Source organism: Nicotiana tabacum, chromosome 6, assembly GCF_000715075.1.
Source record: "Nicotiana tabacum cultivar K326 chromosome 6, ASM71507v2, whole genome shotgun sequence".
Classification (NCBI taxonomy): domain Eukaryota; kingdom Viridiplantae; phylum Streptophyta; class Magnoliopsida; order Solanales; family Solanaceae; genus Nicotiana; species Nicotiana tabacum.
The window spans coordinates 114,415,931-114,430,666 of NC_134085.1; the positions used below are offsets into that span (position 1 = coordinate 114,415,931).

Sequence of the window (14,736 nt, forward strand, 5' to 3'; positions counted from 1 at the left end):
CTCCTTTTAATTGACGTTTTCTTGAGGGCATGCAAAAGGCAAACATGCCAAGTAAAACGGAACGGAAGGAGTACCTGAAAAAGTACTTGCGCTGCTTGAATTGGATTCAGGGCAGAATTATGCCATGTAAACAATCTGAGAATTTTTTTTGGTGTTCAATGGGTGATGCCAAGCACGTTAAAGGTAATGTTATATAGCTGGGCCGGTTTCCGTAGAAGAAGAAAGCAGAAGGCGTGGAAGTTCGCCCGTTAGCTCTCATGTGGATAGTTTGGGGGAGAGAAATAGGAGAGCTTTTGAGGGGATTGAGTCTCCTTTTTCACATCTTAAGAATAGTCTTTTATCTTTGATCGCTTTTTGGTGCACTCATATAGCCCCTACTTGTATAGAAGATTGGGCGTCTTTTGTAGAGAATCATGTTTTGATGTAAATTCTCTACTTTTTGGTATACTTCTTGTATACGGGAGTTTCTTCTCCCTTTTGATTAATACAATTTACCTTATCAAAAAAAAAAAAACAATCTGAGAATTTTCATCGAGTCTAGTATTTTAAGGGTTTACTTGTGGTAAATGCATTTTAAGCCTGTTTTTAGGTTAACTGTCTTTGTGTTTCTGTAGGTCTACTGACCAGCCAGCATAAGTTTATAATGCAGCACGTTTTCTTATTGTCTATGGCAATGTAGTGATGGCCTCTTCAAGTTTGCTACCTTAAAGAGGATAAGAAGGGGAAACCATAGAAATAATTCCATTTCTGGCACTTCTGGTGAAAAAAAGGGAATAAACGGTTAAGTGGAGAGAGTTTTCTCCATCACTCATGGATTCTCTTCTCAATCTTTACTGATAAAGATATACTTCTCATTGAGTAATGCATTTCTTTTTGGTATTTCATGCTGTCTTGGCTTCTTTTTATCTACTTTTGCTACTATTATGTTCTTTAGTTTGTTGGTAGTGCATGCATACCTGATAGGAGAAAGTTTCTCCTCCATTATTATATTCTTTTCAGTTGCTTAGTATGTGGATGCTTCATTCTTCATACTGTCTAGACTTCTTTGACTACTTTTGCTGCTATTCTCTTCTTTCCGATGGTAGAGTTCATGAACTTGAATCTCTTTTTTTTTTTTTTTTTTTTTTTTTTTAAATTTGAACAAAAAGCATGTTTCCTGAAAACTTGTATTTGTCAATGTCATTGATTATGGTTATGGTTTGAATTTTCAGGATCTTGTCTTTCGGCATCTTGTAGTCTTGTTTCGCAGTACCAATGGGGATATACAAAAAGCTACAAGAGAAGCCTTGCTTCGCATTAATGTATGTTCCACACTTTCTTCTCATCTTATTTGCAGTGATTATTCATTGTCTGAGCATGTTCCAAGTTTATTTTGCAGAATATCTGGCACCAATTAACATTCACTTATAAGAAGTCTATGTGAAACTAATATAGCTCATTGAAATGAGGAAAATGTGTCTATAGAACACCCAAATCCAAAGTCCAACTCTGTGTTCTGTGACTTGAAAAGCACTCTTTTGCAGCAAGCAGTCTTGCCTACATAATTACTTACTAATTACTACAATGTGTCTATATCTTAACTAAAGCATATAGGTGACAAGTTGGTTATGTACAAAGCACATAGGCGAGAATGCTCGCGGCAATAAACGATAGACTTGGGAATCTATCAGTGTCTTCACATGCAGATTTTTGTTTGGCACTTAGTACATTCGAATAACCCTTAGAACATTGCTTAGCTTCGTTTGATTTGGAACCTGCAAAAATTTAAGGCTTTCATATGGTCTCCGCGTTCTAGCTTATGGTAGACTTAATCCCAATAACCAATTGTAATTGAGAAGACCATACAAGTCCATTAACCCTAATTTTGTGTCATGTGATAGTGGTAGTTAACCTCAGTTACATCTCCTCTACATTGTAATGTATAGGAGTGTTCAATCGGTTGGTTCAGTCTCTTGTTTTTTGGTACTCGATCCAGTTTATTTGATTGTCGCCGTCGTTGTTTTGTTCAGTTTTTCTTTTCTCGGTTTGATTTTCTCAATTCAGTTTTCCAGTCTGGGACCCAACTAGTCTTGTTTAAAATTACAATTTTTTTAAATACATAAAGTCGTTCTCTTATGGTAAAGAGAATCCAGTCTTACCTGATCTTGTACACCTCAATGATATACTTCAATTTGTGTGGAAAAATTAGAATTTGATCATTGTGCTCTCCAAATCGTGAATAGTACACAAATGCTGTTCTCAGACAAGGGAATCATTCCTCTATAAAAAAAGGTATCTTTCTCGTGTATATGAAATTGAAACCAACAATTATGCAAGAAATCAGAAAGATGAGATCATTAGCTGAGCCTGAGCATATTGTGGGTTGCGTGAAGCAAATGATCAGACACCAAGAAAGCGTTCTGAAGACAACGACAAGATAGTTGAATTACTCAATATCAGATATGTAAATGTTTGTGCAGAGAAAGGCAAAATATAAGCAGTTGGCTGATGCTAGTGATAAAGGGAGTAAGGGACTAACTCTATGGATGATTATTACACTACTGAAATCACTTATTTTGTACCTTGAGCTGCAAATTAAGAAAAAAAAATTCATCTATGCGATTGTCAGAAAATAATGTTAATCAGTGTAGGAAACGCAAAAGAGTGTTTAGGCTGAGATCAATAAGGAAAATAGTATACCAATTTACAGAATTTCATAAGCAACGATATGTCAACGAACACAGAATGGTGAGTAGATTCTTCATTTCTCTAGTGAGTCAATGCCACCTAAGGAGACATTGGCGGACAGAATGGAGAGGAGAATGCAAACACTAGCGGTAACCTGTAGTGGAAAGCTGTTATGTTCATAAAAAACAACCGAAAAGAAACCTAAAACCGGAAAAACCAGATAAACTGAACTTTTTGGTTGAGTCAGTTTCTGCCAGTCAATTTGAATAATAAACACCTTTGTCCGTATGCTAAACCGTAGAATATACACCGCAATCCATGAGCTAAGAATAGGAGGGGTTTTGATGGTGTAGAAACTGATTTTGTAAATATGAGGAGTATCCTCTTATTCTTGGTTTCTTTTCAGCGCAAACCATGAGGTTCCAATTTGGATAGAACATTAGGTGTGCTTTGTAGACAAGCATATTTGTGTGTAGGCTCTCTTCTTTTTTGGTATACTTCTTTTATACGTCTCCCATACATTCACAAATTATTTGGCTTTATCAGAAAATGCTAAGAGAATATTGCAGATGTCTTTCAGCAAATTTGGTTATTGTTCCATTCCTAATCAGTATCAGTTTTGTATCAAGTTTGGGGATTTGGTGGGGGTAAGAAAAGATGTTATAGAGGTGTATAATTTTCACAAAAATGTGTTGTGTCTGGATGGGTGACAGGATAGAATAGTTCAAAGACAATCTTTGTCTATTGAATGATCTGAGACAATATTCTATCTGACTATCTTTGTTGCTTAAAATTGCTTCTCTGTGACACAAGCAAGGGGGACTACTACAACAACAACAACCCAGTATAATCCCACTAGTGGGGTCTGGGGAGGGTAATAGGTACGCAGACCTTACCCCTACCCCGAGGGGCAGAGAGGCTGTTTCCAGGAGACCCTCGGCTCAAGAAAGCGACAAGAGACGATATATTAGTACTATCCATAGATTCATAATAAAATAACATAAAATAAAATAAAATAACATACCATAACATAAAATAAAAATAACAACAGTATAAGAAATATACACTGACCGAGGATTAGACAATAAAAATACAAGGGGGACTACTACATGAAGATAAATTTCTATACTGACCGAGGATTAGACAATTTGTGTACCTTGTAGGAAGTGTATATAATTATGTACTTGCTGTTGATTTTGACTGTCTCTTCTTCTAAAGCTGTACATTAGAATTTGATGACAATGGTCAGATTTGCCATCACGATATCGTTGATGTATAACATCCTGTATTGTGGCTCATTATGTGTTATAATTCCAAAGTTCTATATCCTTAAGTAATTAGCAACTGAAGCCACCCCTGTTAAGAATATTAAGCATGTTAGAGTTATTAATCTGCCTTGTTGCACCGTCGTGAGTTAAGTTGGTGCCAAATCATCTTGTAGTCCTGCTAGAGCAGGAGTGTATCTTCCACCTGCTCTATATTCAGCAATGACATTTAGATCTTTGTTCTTCTTCTTTTGTCCGCACCCAATGTAAATTATGACATTTTACTATGTGCAGGTGATTTGTCTTTTTGCCTAAAATTTGAAATAGTATTTAACTAAAAAGATGCAGGTGCTTATTTTTTTTTGTTTTGTTTTGTTTTGTTTTATTTCATCATCTTCTATTTAAAATAATTTTATATGGACAACATAACATACTGGTTGTAGACCCGGATAGAGACTCCTTTTTGCAAGTAGATTTACTTATTTGTCTGACTTGATTATATATGGCCATGGAGCCTCTGGTATCTTTATATCGTGCACCGCTTGGTAAGACTAATTGGAGAACTAATAAATTTGTAGAATTCAGTCTCTGGTTAGTTTTCCTTTTCAATGCAAAGTAACGGTAGCTAGTGGGAATTGACTTATTTCTTCTTCCAGATCACTTGCTCGATTGCTAGTCAGATTCTTGAGTTCATTTGTGAGCAGAAAATTTGGTCAATTGGGTCGAGGCATGAAAAGAAAAAAAAGAAAGGAATTGTCTACAATAACCATGATGTTTGCCTTGATATTGTTCTGGGAGGTGGAAATGTCGTTGATTTTGTTGGTTCTCTGCTTGATGTGTTGCTATTGAAGAGAGACATGGACAACAGGTCAGTTAACTTGTCATGCTATCATCTTATTAACTTATACATGATTAGTCAATTTGACTTATCTACCTTTATAGACACCCTTGTTTACTGCTGTTGACGGTATCATTAATCATTTTGTAGAGCTTCTCTCATTGGTCCCTTATTCAAGCTTCTTCACAATGCGTTCATTGATAATGAGTGGATCCATCTGGCTGCCAACCAGGATGATTTACATTATCATGCTTCATCTGAAAACTCTCAGAGCATATCTGATGCTGCAGTTCACATCCAACAGGAGTTGCTCCTTATCTTGGAAGACATTGCTGCTAGTGTCACATCTGAGGTTTTGCTGAAGGCCCTTTTTGTATATATGTGTTTTACTGAGTTATTTGGGCTCCTTATCCACACATCTACTTATGGTTTTGTCAGGATGAGAATTCTATGAACTTTGACGTTGAGCTACTTGTTAATTGTGCCCGTTCTGTGAGCAGTATGGTCACACGCAATCAAATTTTCTCATTGTTATCTGCTATTTCCAGAGCTAAGCCAGAAAAAGTTTTAGACCATATCTTGGAAATTCTTGTCATCATTGGGGAATCTGCTGTCACTCAGGTTTTTCTTTGAGCATATGAATTTTTTCCTTTTCCTTTTGCCCCTCTCTTATTTTTCAGTACTCCTGTACTGTGTTAACTGTTCTGCATTTATGCATCACATTTGACTTTGGAAAATTGAACACCATGTTACACAAGAGTCACATGTCAGTCTGCATGTTGAAACTGTAGTTGAAACTAGAAGCTCAAAATTTTTGAAATTGAACACTACATTTATGGTATTGAGTGTGTATATATTTATGTCATTCTCACGAGATTTTAAATCCTTAAGTTATCTTTCTACAGTGGGACAACAATTTTCAACATATATTTGAGGACCTCATATCTGCTGTTGTACCGTGTTGGTTGTCTAAAACTGACAGTGCCGACGCATTGCTTCAGGTAATATGGGTAGCATCCCCTGGTAGATGCTGTATTCATGGAACTTATTACTGATTCTGTGAATGTTTGCTTTTCCAGATCTTTGTAAATATTCTGCCGCAGGTCTCTGAACACCGGAGGATTTCAATGATTGTGCACGTTTTGAGGTACATAGTTCAAATTTTTAGCTATGATAGTTCTCTGGCTGCATCATTTTCTTTAATACTCTTCTCTTGCAGGCATTTGGGTGAGAGTGTTAGTTTAGGATCATTGCTCTACCTCCTATTTCGTTCGCTAGTTGCGAGAAACTGCTCCTCCTTGCATGACAGAAGTGATCCATCTTTGAGTTACTCAATTTCACTCATAAATACACAGTGGGAATATTTATTTGCTGTGCAGTTGTTGGAAAAATATTCATGCACAGTATGGCTTCCCTCAATTTTGATGCTTCTTCAGCGAATAGTAGTTAATGACAGTGATGCAGCACACTTCATGGAGCTGCTAGTTGCAGTGTATTTCATTTCAAACAAACTCCAAAATCCTGAAATTGCTTTTAAGCTTGATTCAGGGGAAGATTCAGATAACATTCAGGTTTGTATCTTTTGTAATTTCTTTTGCCCAACTGTTCAATAAATGGTTGTGAATTTCTCCTGATCTCTTGCTAAATGAAAAGTGTGACTGCTTCTTAATTTATGGAATGATGCCTCCTCTTCTTGTATGCATGCAATAGAATCTTTTGGGTTTGTATGCAGATGGGTATTTTATTCTGTCAATGGCCTTCTCTTTTTCTTTAATATCCTTGCAAGAAATATTTTGGGTTCATATACTGATACAACAACAACAACAACAACAACAACAACCCAGTATAATCCCACTTAGTGGGGTGGGTTCATATACTGATCATTATGTTATAATTGTTTTTTGAATTTTATTTGAGATCTTGATCTAAAATTCAGCAAAGCATGGAGGAATCCAGAAATTTCAGGAATGCCTTTAAAGCTTTTCTATATACCACAATATTTCTTACGTGCGCTTGGCTGTATAGTAATATAATTGGTTGAAGTTCTTGTCTTATGCTATTTCTTTTTGTATCTGGTTAGTGTCATACATGGACTGTAGTTGGAGTTTTCTTTGCAGACGCCATTGTCCTTATGTTACCTACAATATTCTGACTTTCCTTTCCCTAATTAGGTCCTTAAGCTTTGCCTTTTATAACAAACTTCTGAAATGATTGGACTAATTTTAGCTTTCTATAGATATATGATTGCATTGGCACAACTTTTGGGGCATATGATTTGTGTATGCTGCATGGATGTAGCTAGATGCAGAGGCAGAGCTAGCCTATTATGTGTGGGTTCGGCGAACCCAGTCACTTTTGCTTAAACATTGTATTTGTACTAGGAAATTTATTAAATATGTACAAATGTCTAATTGCGAACCCAATAAATAAGATGAGTTATGAGTTCCGTGGTAAATTCAGAACTCATAACCTTCAAATTCTTGCTTCGCCTCTGGCTAGATGCCATGTTGCTTTGAGTTAGAATGCCTTTTATACTGAGATTTGATCACCTAAATGCCATGGCAGATTTAGCTGTTGTTTTTTCATGCGCGTTTGGATAATATTTCCTTGTTTTTCTTGTGCATTTGCATAAATTTTTTCCTTAACCCATTTATTTTTATTGCTGGTGCAGTTGACAATTGGGGCAATCATGAACGAAACTGTTTATCATCTTCAACTTGTTGACTCGAAAAGAAAGCAGAAAGGTGCTCTTTCTGTTTTCCGGAAGGAGCTAAAGGAATATATGAATTCCACTTTAAGTGCTGTTACGAAACGACTTACACCCTCCATATACTTCAAAGCAATTGTTCAGTTGCTGGGTCATGTGGACAAATGTGTGAGAAAGAAGGTAATGTAGACACTTATCCTTGTCATTGTTATTCAGAAGAAAGAATTCCCAGTCAGAAAACATTATCTACACTTGTGAAGGCTGCTATCTTTGGGAGCTTAGGCACGTTACATGTCTTACATGGTGGATCGAGCAATCTCTCAGTTATAAACTTGTCAAATTTTCTGGTTTTCAGTGTTTAAAATTTAAAATGATTTCAGCATTGGGCCTCAACTTTGGGGCTATTTCCTGCTGGAAATAATATAATCTAGTGAGTCTCATTCTTTGAAATAAAATGTCTTTGAGCATGTGACATGTGAAAGGGATGTTGTTGGAATTTGTCTTGTTAAGCTATTATGGTTCAGTTTCAGTTTTCCCTTGGTGATACTGTTTTTCTCTTGTATGTAATCTGATCTCTGTCTTCTATAAACAGGCTCTTGGAACTTTGTCTGAGACAGTGAAGGATACTGGGTTAGTTGACTCAAAGCATGAAAAAAGGGGTCCAGCTTTGAATGTGAGGAGATCATGGTTTCATCTGGACGCAAATTCTTTGCAATCGCTGAACACCTTGTGTCTTGAGATATTAAAATTAGTTAATTCACAGAGCGAATCAAGTAGTTCTTTGAAACTGGCAGCAGTGTCAACATTGGAAGTTTTGGCAAACAGGTTTCCTTCAGATAATTCAGTGTTTAGCTTGTGCTTAGATTCTGTTAGTAAAAGCATATGTGCGGACAATTCTGCTGTTTCTTCTAGTTGTCTTCATGCAGCTGGTGCCTTGATTAATGTGTTAGGGCCAAAGGCGCTACATCAGCTGCCTCTTGTCATGGAAGGCATGATTAGGCAATCTCGCAATGCTTTGTCTGCTTTAACAGCAGAAACCAAGCAAACTGATGGTGATGTTTCCGTTGTTTCACCGATTCAGAATGACTCTGTCTCCATGTCTATTCTACTTGCCCTAGAGGCAGTTGTAAACAAGCTTGGTGCCTTTTTAAATCCATATCTCGGTGATATTTTGGAACTTATGTTATTGAAGCCTCAGTACACTTCCACGGCAGAACCAAAACTGAAGTTGAAAGCTGATTCTGTGCGAAAGCTAATCACTGAAAGGGTCCCTGTAAGTTTCATCTACTGCATTTCTTCTTATGGTATGATTTCATGTATGCAGTACTTAGAAGGTTACCATGAACTTCTTCTACTCATTGATTGAGCAGGTTCGTCTTTTACTTTCTCCATTGTTGAGGATATATTCTGATGCAATTACGTGCGGGGATTCTAGTGTATCGATTGCTTTTGAAATGATACAAAACCTTGTGGCTGCTATGGATAGATCATCCGTTGATGCCTATCATGTAAGGATATTCGACTTATGCTTGCAAGCTCTTGATCTGCGACGTCAGCACCCTGCTGCTGTTAGAAATATTGATGCTGTTGAGAAGAATGTCATTAATACACTGGTTAGGCTTACCATGAAACTTACAGAAAAAGTGTTCAAACCTCTTTTCATGAGGAGTATTGAATGGTCAGAATCAATTGTTGAAGAAAATGAAAATGAAGGGACCAAAAGTATTGATCGCTCTATTGCCTTCTATGGCTTGGTTAACAATCTAGCTGAAAGCCATAGGTGAGTCATCAGCACCTTTTATTTTTTCCGATCCATGGTCACTTCTTTATGGAATTGAATTTGGTTCCGAGACATACAATTCTGCTAATTGCATTAGATCTTATGTGGATGATGACTTTGACAGAAAGGTTGAAATTTGGGCAGATACTGAAGGTCACAGTGTGACTTCGCAACTTTCAGTCGATGCATTTGGCATATCACTCCTTCCTATTCCTCCCCCACTCGCCGCCATGCTTTGCTGTTACCTCTCCCCGCCCTCCCCCTCCTCTCTTTACCTTTTTTGAGGGGTGAAAGTGGTGCTTTTTGTTGAGATTTTGGTAGTACGGTCAGAAATTTCTGCTACTCATTAATAGAGGAGGTTTCTTCTATAAAATAAGACTGATACCAGGTCCCTGAAACAGTAGTTTTAGCTAATGGACTACATGGTTCAGTTTGTTTTTGACCGCCCACCACAAGCTTATGATGCTTAGGAGGACTCCGTTATTATTGGGCCTTCATCCATGCCAAAGCTTGTTTATCTTTTTTATTACTCTTTTCTTATGTTTCTATTCCTTTCCTTCGTTGCTAGTGTTTCCTCTTTGAGACAATTATGGCTATAGATGTGGAACTTATTGTTTGTTATAGCACCTTGGCTTCACTATGAATCTTTTCTTGTTGAGCCACTATCTAGGAAAAAGTTTGAGATTATTGCAATAATACTCTTGTAAAGTGATGCTTATTAGCTGGAATACTTCAGAGAATATTAGGTATTGATATTTATGTTTCTCCTCAGATCATTGTTTGTACCATACTTCAAGTATCTGCTTGACGGCTGTGTAAGACATCTCATGGATGCTGAAGATGCAAAATTGGCTCTAAGCCACAAGAAAAAAAAGGTCAAGCTTCAGGAAGCCAGTAGCCGGAAGAAGGATGCGGATGGTGGATTGTCCATCGGTGTGTGGCATCTAAGAGCTTTGATTTTGTCCACCCTGCATAAGTCTTTCCTGTATGATACAGGGACCCTGAAGTTTCTGGACTCTGCAAATTTTCAGGTAAGTTAGATTGCTTATTCCTTTTTCTCTGTTAATTGTATACTCGGAGAAGCTTACCATATCATTGTTTGCGTTTACTGTTTGATCTAGTAAAACAAGTAGTTTTTCATTTTTCTCCTCTTGACAATATGTGATATTCTTCTAGTATCATTTTTATGTATCTCATTGTCTGCCCATACATTTGTGGAATGAAACAGTCGATGAGTAAGTTTGTTTTCTGTTGCTAAGGACGTCCTTATTTAACATATATGTCACTATTGTTGATAGATTATACCGTGGTATGGTATTTGTAAGATAGATAGCTTCAATTGTAAATGTTAGTATCCTTCTTAAAAAAATATTTAATGGTGGTATGGATAGCTCATCCTTTATTGTCAGTTTCTTGCTTAGTATGCCCAGATTAACTTTCTATGCCTGAATAACTAAATTAATGTCTTGCCCAGCATTTCTTAAAATTAGAAATGGAGCTAGTTTTGAATCTCCGCAAAAAATTTTCAAGGCGTCAATGACACCTTTTTGTCAAATCAATATATTTGCCAATTCCAATTTGTGCCTGCATTGGTATATCTAGGCTACATATGTATGCTTGGAACTTACTAGATTGACCCAGGATTACTCTTACTAGATTAAGTAATAAATCAAAGGCTAGTTGCTTTTGCAGTCACTATGGCCCATAAATATGTCTTCTGTCAATCATCGAGTGGGATGATGCCGAAATGGTCAGCGAAGAGATGAACGGCATAGGTCGCTTGAAAAGATAATGAAAGAAGAAAACATGAGTCTGTCCGATGCTGGGTGGAAGCTATTTCAGTCTTTACTTAGATTGTAGAGGTTCTGATACCATGCGAAAAAGTAGAAGAGAAGAATTCTCATTGACTTGATTAATAATGTTCATGATCCTGTCTTAGGTTACGTACATTATGGCACGGAATCATTTCCAATGCCTAATAAGGTAAGTAAATATTTTATAATTAAATACGTAATATCTTAACATATACTACAGAATATTCTGTTATTTTTTTCTTACTTAACAATGAATCTAGACGTGCAAACTTTGGCATATATTCTCTTAAGGTTCTACAACTTTTGATCCTTTTTTCCCTTGTTTGTGTGTGTGTGCGTGTGTGTGTGTGTGTGGGGGGGGGGGGGGTTCATGATCATCACCTGTTTGGTAAAAATTTAACCTGAAACCAAGATATATTCTGAATGCCGGAGAACGTATGGGTGTAGTGATTATATGATTATTATTTTCATCCAACATAATACAAGTTGCTTTGGATACTGTTATTAAAATGTGTGGTAATATAAGGTGTAAAGAATGTGTGTTGTGCTAAATATGAGCAGAAGGTAGGTTCTTGCTAGCTGTACAGCTGAAAGTGGCATAAATTTTTCCGACTGTTGTTTCATAGTTTCCCTTCAGTTGACTGACATTCCTCGTGTTTCATTAGGTTCTTTTAAAACCAATAGTGTCACAGCTTGTAACAGACCCACCTGCTACCCTGGTGCAAAATCCAAATGTGCCATCAGTGGAAGTTGTTGATGATTTATTAGTTGCATGTGTTGGTCAGATGGCTGTAACTGCTGGTTCTGACCTACTCTGGAAACCGCTAAACCATGAGGTGATTACAATTTTTTTAACTTTTACCACTGTTTATTATTTACTATTTATCTATTTTCTGTTCTGGGACCACATTGGAAAATTTCCTGGGATCAATTCTGTTTCATGTTAATTATCTGTATAAGCTTCTATCACACTGACCCCCAGAATCCCTCTGTTGAAGAGAATGAGAAAACTATAGATTCTGTGTTTGCTTTCTAGTTTTCCTCTCCAGCTGATATCTGAGATCCATTCAGTACTTCTTTTAATGACTTCTGCTGATCTAATCGGGTTGTATCTAGGGGTGTTCATGGTTCGGTTTGGATCGGTTTTTCCCTAAAAAAAAACCTAACCAAGTAAGTCGGTTTTTCAAATATTAGAACCAATCCAAACCAATTAAGTCGGTTTTTTCTTGATTCGGTTTATGTCGGTTTTTCGGTTTTTTCGGTTATTTGTCGGTTTTTTCTTAAATATAAGACATACACTACCAAACACATTTCGGCGACCACATTTTCAACGTAACACTATCAAATCAATTGCCCTTTGAGAAATCTATTATTTACCAAGATATATTGATGATAATTGAATCAAATAGTGATGAATAATTTAAGAACTCAATTAAAAATATATTATATTTAACATGAAATTGATTCTTACACTTAACAAAAGAAAACTACCAATCAAACTAGAATGTAAAGGTAAAGACCTATACTAAAAGTGCAAACGATTAACATTTACTATAAAATTATTGAAACTTTGTATAAAAGTATACATATATATAGGTGTAATAATAAATTTAAAATAGCTACTCCTATATTCGGTTTGGTTCGTTTTTTTTTATTAAAACCAAAACCAAACCAAATTTGATCGGTTTTTAAATTTCAAAACCAAAACTAAATCAAACCAAAAAGTATCAATTTTTTTGGTCAGTTTGGTTTGGTTTGGTTTTCGGTTTGGTTCGGATTTTCGGATTTTTATGAACACCCCTAGTTGTATCATATGTCAGTTGATTACGTATTAGTCCTTTGGTTATGCTTAAAGTGGTCCTCCTAAGTCGACTTTTGCCATTTGTGTTACTTTTGGTATGGGCTGTAATAAGAGATCAACTTTTTTCTTCTCTATCATGCAACTCCTTTGAACTAATTGCATCCAAAATCTTATTCTATATTTGTTTTGTTCATTCATTGTATTTAATAATACTAAATAGAAAATGGAAAATTAAACCCATTAGGACAAAGTGTGGGATAATACTGGATATGTTGTTGTTGTAAACCCACACTTATTTGTTGCGGGAATTACCCCAAAAAAAAAAAGTTAAGTCCGCTGCTCATCCTGGCAAGCTTTTGGGTATAAATTCTCAATTCTCTGTTTAATCATCAAATTCTCTTGTTCATTGCTCCTGAGACATTACCTGCGACCTGCTGAACGACATGCTAAATTGGATAAATGCATGAAATGGTAGTCTTTTAGGCGTTTATTAATTACATACTCCCTCCGTTTCAATTTAGATGAGGTAGTTTGACTCGGCACGGGGTTTAAGAAAAAAAGACTTTTGAAACTTGTGGTTTTAAAAGCTTAAGGGGTAAAAGCTTTGTGGGGCCATGACATTTGTGTGGTTATAAAAACTTCTCATTAAGGGTATAAAATGAAGAGTTTAAAGTTCAAGTATTTCCAAATTTAGAAATGTGTCATTTATTTTGGAACAGACTAAAAAAGAAAGTACCTCATCTAATTTGAAACGGAGGGAGTATCTTTTATGCAAAAAACCTGTCAACCTTGTCTCGTCCTGATTTGATTACTCATTCACTCCTTTGGCATGCTTAAGAAACCATAAAGTTTTTCAGAGAGATTTTGACTGTTAACACTATTTATACAGGTGCTAATGCAAACTCGTAGTGAGAAATTGCGCTCCCGGATTTTGGGGTTGAGAATTGTGAAATATCTGGTGGAGAATCTGAAAGAAGAATATCTGGTCTTATTGGCCGAGACCATTCCCTTCCTTGGGGAACTGCTTGAAGATGTTGAGCTTCCTGTCAAGTCTCTTGCACAAGAAATTCTCAAGGAGATGGAATCAATGAGTGGTGAAAGCTTACGTCAGTATCTCTGAACTCATATTGATCTAACTCAATTGTGAAATCTACAGAAAAGGGTGTGCAGTGTAGGGCTCTTGCCTTCTGGCCCCTTCCTGTGTTGAAAGCTAATGAGCACCTCGCAGCATTCTGCACTCTCTAGTCCTGCATGTCGAGATATGCAAATATATCAGCACTTGGCAGGACTGGAAAAACTGGGTACTGGGCTGATATCATATTTTCCCTACTTATGAGTTGTGCACAGAGCTCGGAAATCTGAGGATGTTCGAGATAATTTTGTAGCTGGTTAGGACGTTTTTAGGATAGAATGCCCTCATGTTTTGTAGCCGGTTATGTAGGATATTTTCTAGGATAGTATAGCCTCTTGTTAAGATGTATATACAAACACGATTTGTTGTGGCCATCTCTCTTTTTCTCGCCATCTCTCTTTTCCCCTCTAGATAGAAGGCAAATTTTTTGAAAAGGTAAAACAGATTAGTACACTACTGTTGTCAAACAGTAAGTATTTTGTTAAATTCATTGGGTGGATACTCAATTGTTTTTCAAGCCCAAAGCAGTTACCTTTTCTGTTCTTTAGCTTCCTTCACTTTTCCCCTCGGGCATAAACATTATGGTTGCAGCGAAAGCCTGAAAAGCTTTGATTGTGGATCTTCCGTAATAGTTCGATCTTCAGACATGATCTTTTTCACCTGATATTTTTTGCTTGCATAGGATAAAGTAGTTGCCGTTTAATACACTTGACATTTCATTATCTAACATCA

At 36.5% G+C, this 14,736-nt stretch overlaps 1 protein-coding gene across 3 annotated transcripts in view; it reads left to right on the forward strand.

The window, feature by feature from the left end:
* LOC107793828 (uncharacterized protein At3g06530) overlaps window positions 1-14,528 on the forward strand; it is a 39,887-nt gene extending 25,359 nt beyond the window's left edge. For all 3 annotated transcript variants that reach the window (XM_075255192.1, XM_075255193.1, XM_075255194.1), the window contains exons 27-39: window positions 1,212-1,301; window positions 4,589-4,800; window positions 4,921-5,122; window positions 5,209-5,391; window positions 5,676-5,771; window positions 5,850-5,917; window positions 5,990-6,341; window positions 7,442-7,657; window positions 8,070-8,750; window positions 8,848-9,257; window positions 10,030-10,288; window positions 11,737-11,907; window positions 13,762-14,528. In XM_075255192.1, the coding sequence (XP_075111293.1) occupies window positions 1,212-1,301; window positions 4,589-4,800; window positions 4,921-5,122; window positions 5,209-5,391; window positions 5,676-5,771; window positions 5,850-5,917; window positions 5,990-6,341; window positions 7,442-7,657; window positions 8,070-8,750; window positions 8,848-9,257; window positions 10,030-10,288; window positions 11,737-11,907; window positions 13,762-13,992 (3,171 nt within the window). In that variant the 3' untranslated portion in view covers window positions 13,993-14,528. The remainder of the gene's footprint in view (window positions 1-1,211; window positions 1,302-4,588; window positions 4,801-4,920; window positions 5,123-5,208; window positions 5,392-5,675; window positions 5,772-5,849; window positions 5,918-5,989; window positions 6,342-7,441; window positions 7,658-8,069; window positions 8,751-8,847; window positions 9,258-10,029; window positions 10,289-11,736; window positions 11,908-13,761) is intronic.
* The last annotated feature ends 208 nt before the right edge of the window (window positions 14,529-14,736 follow it).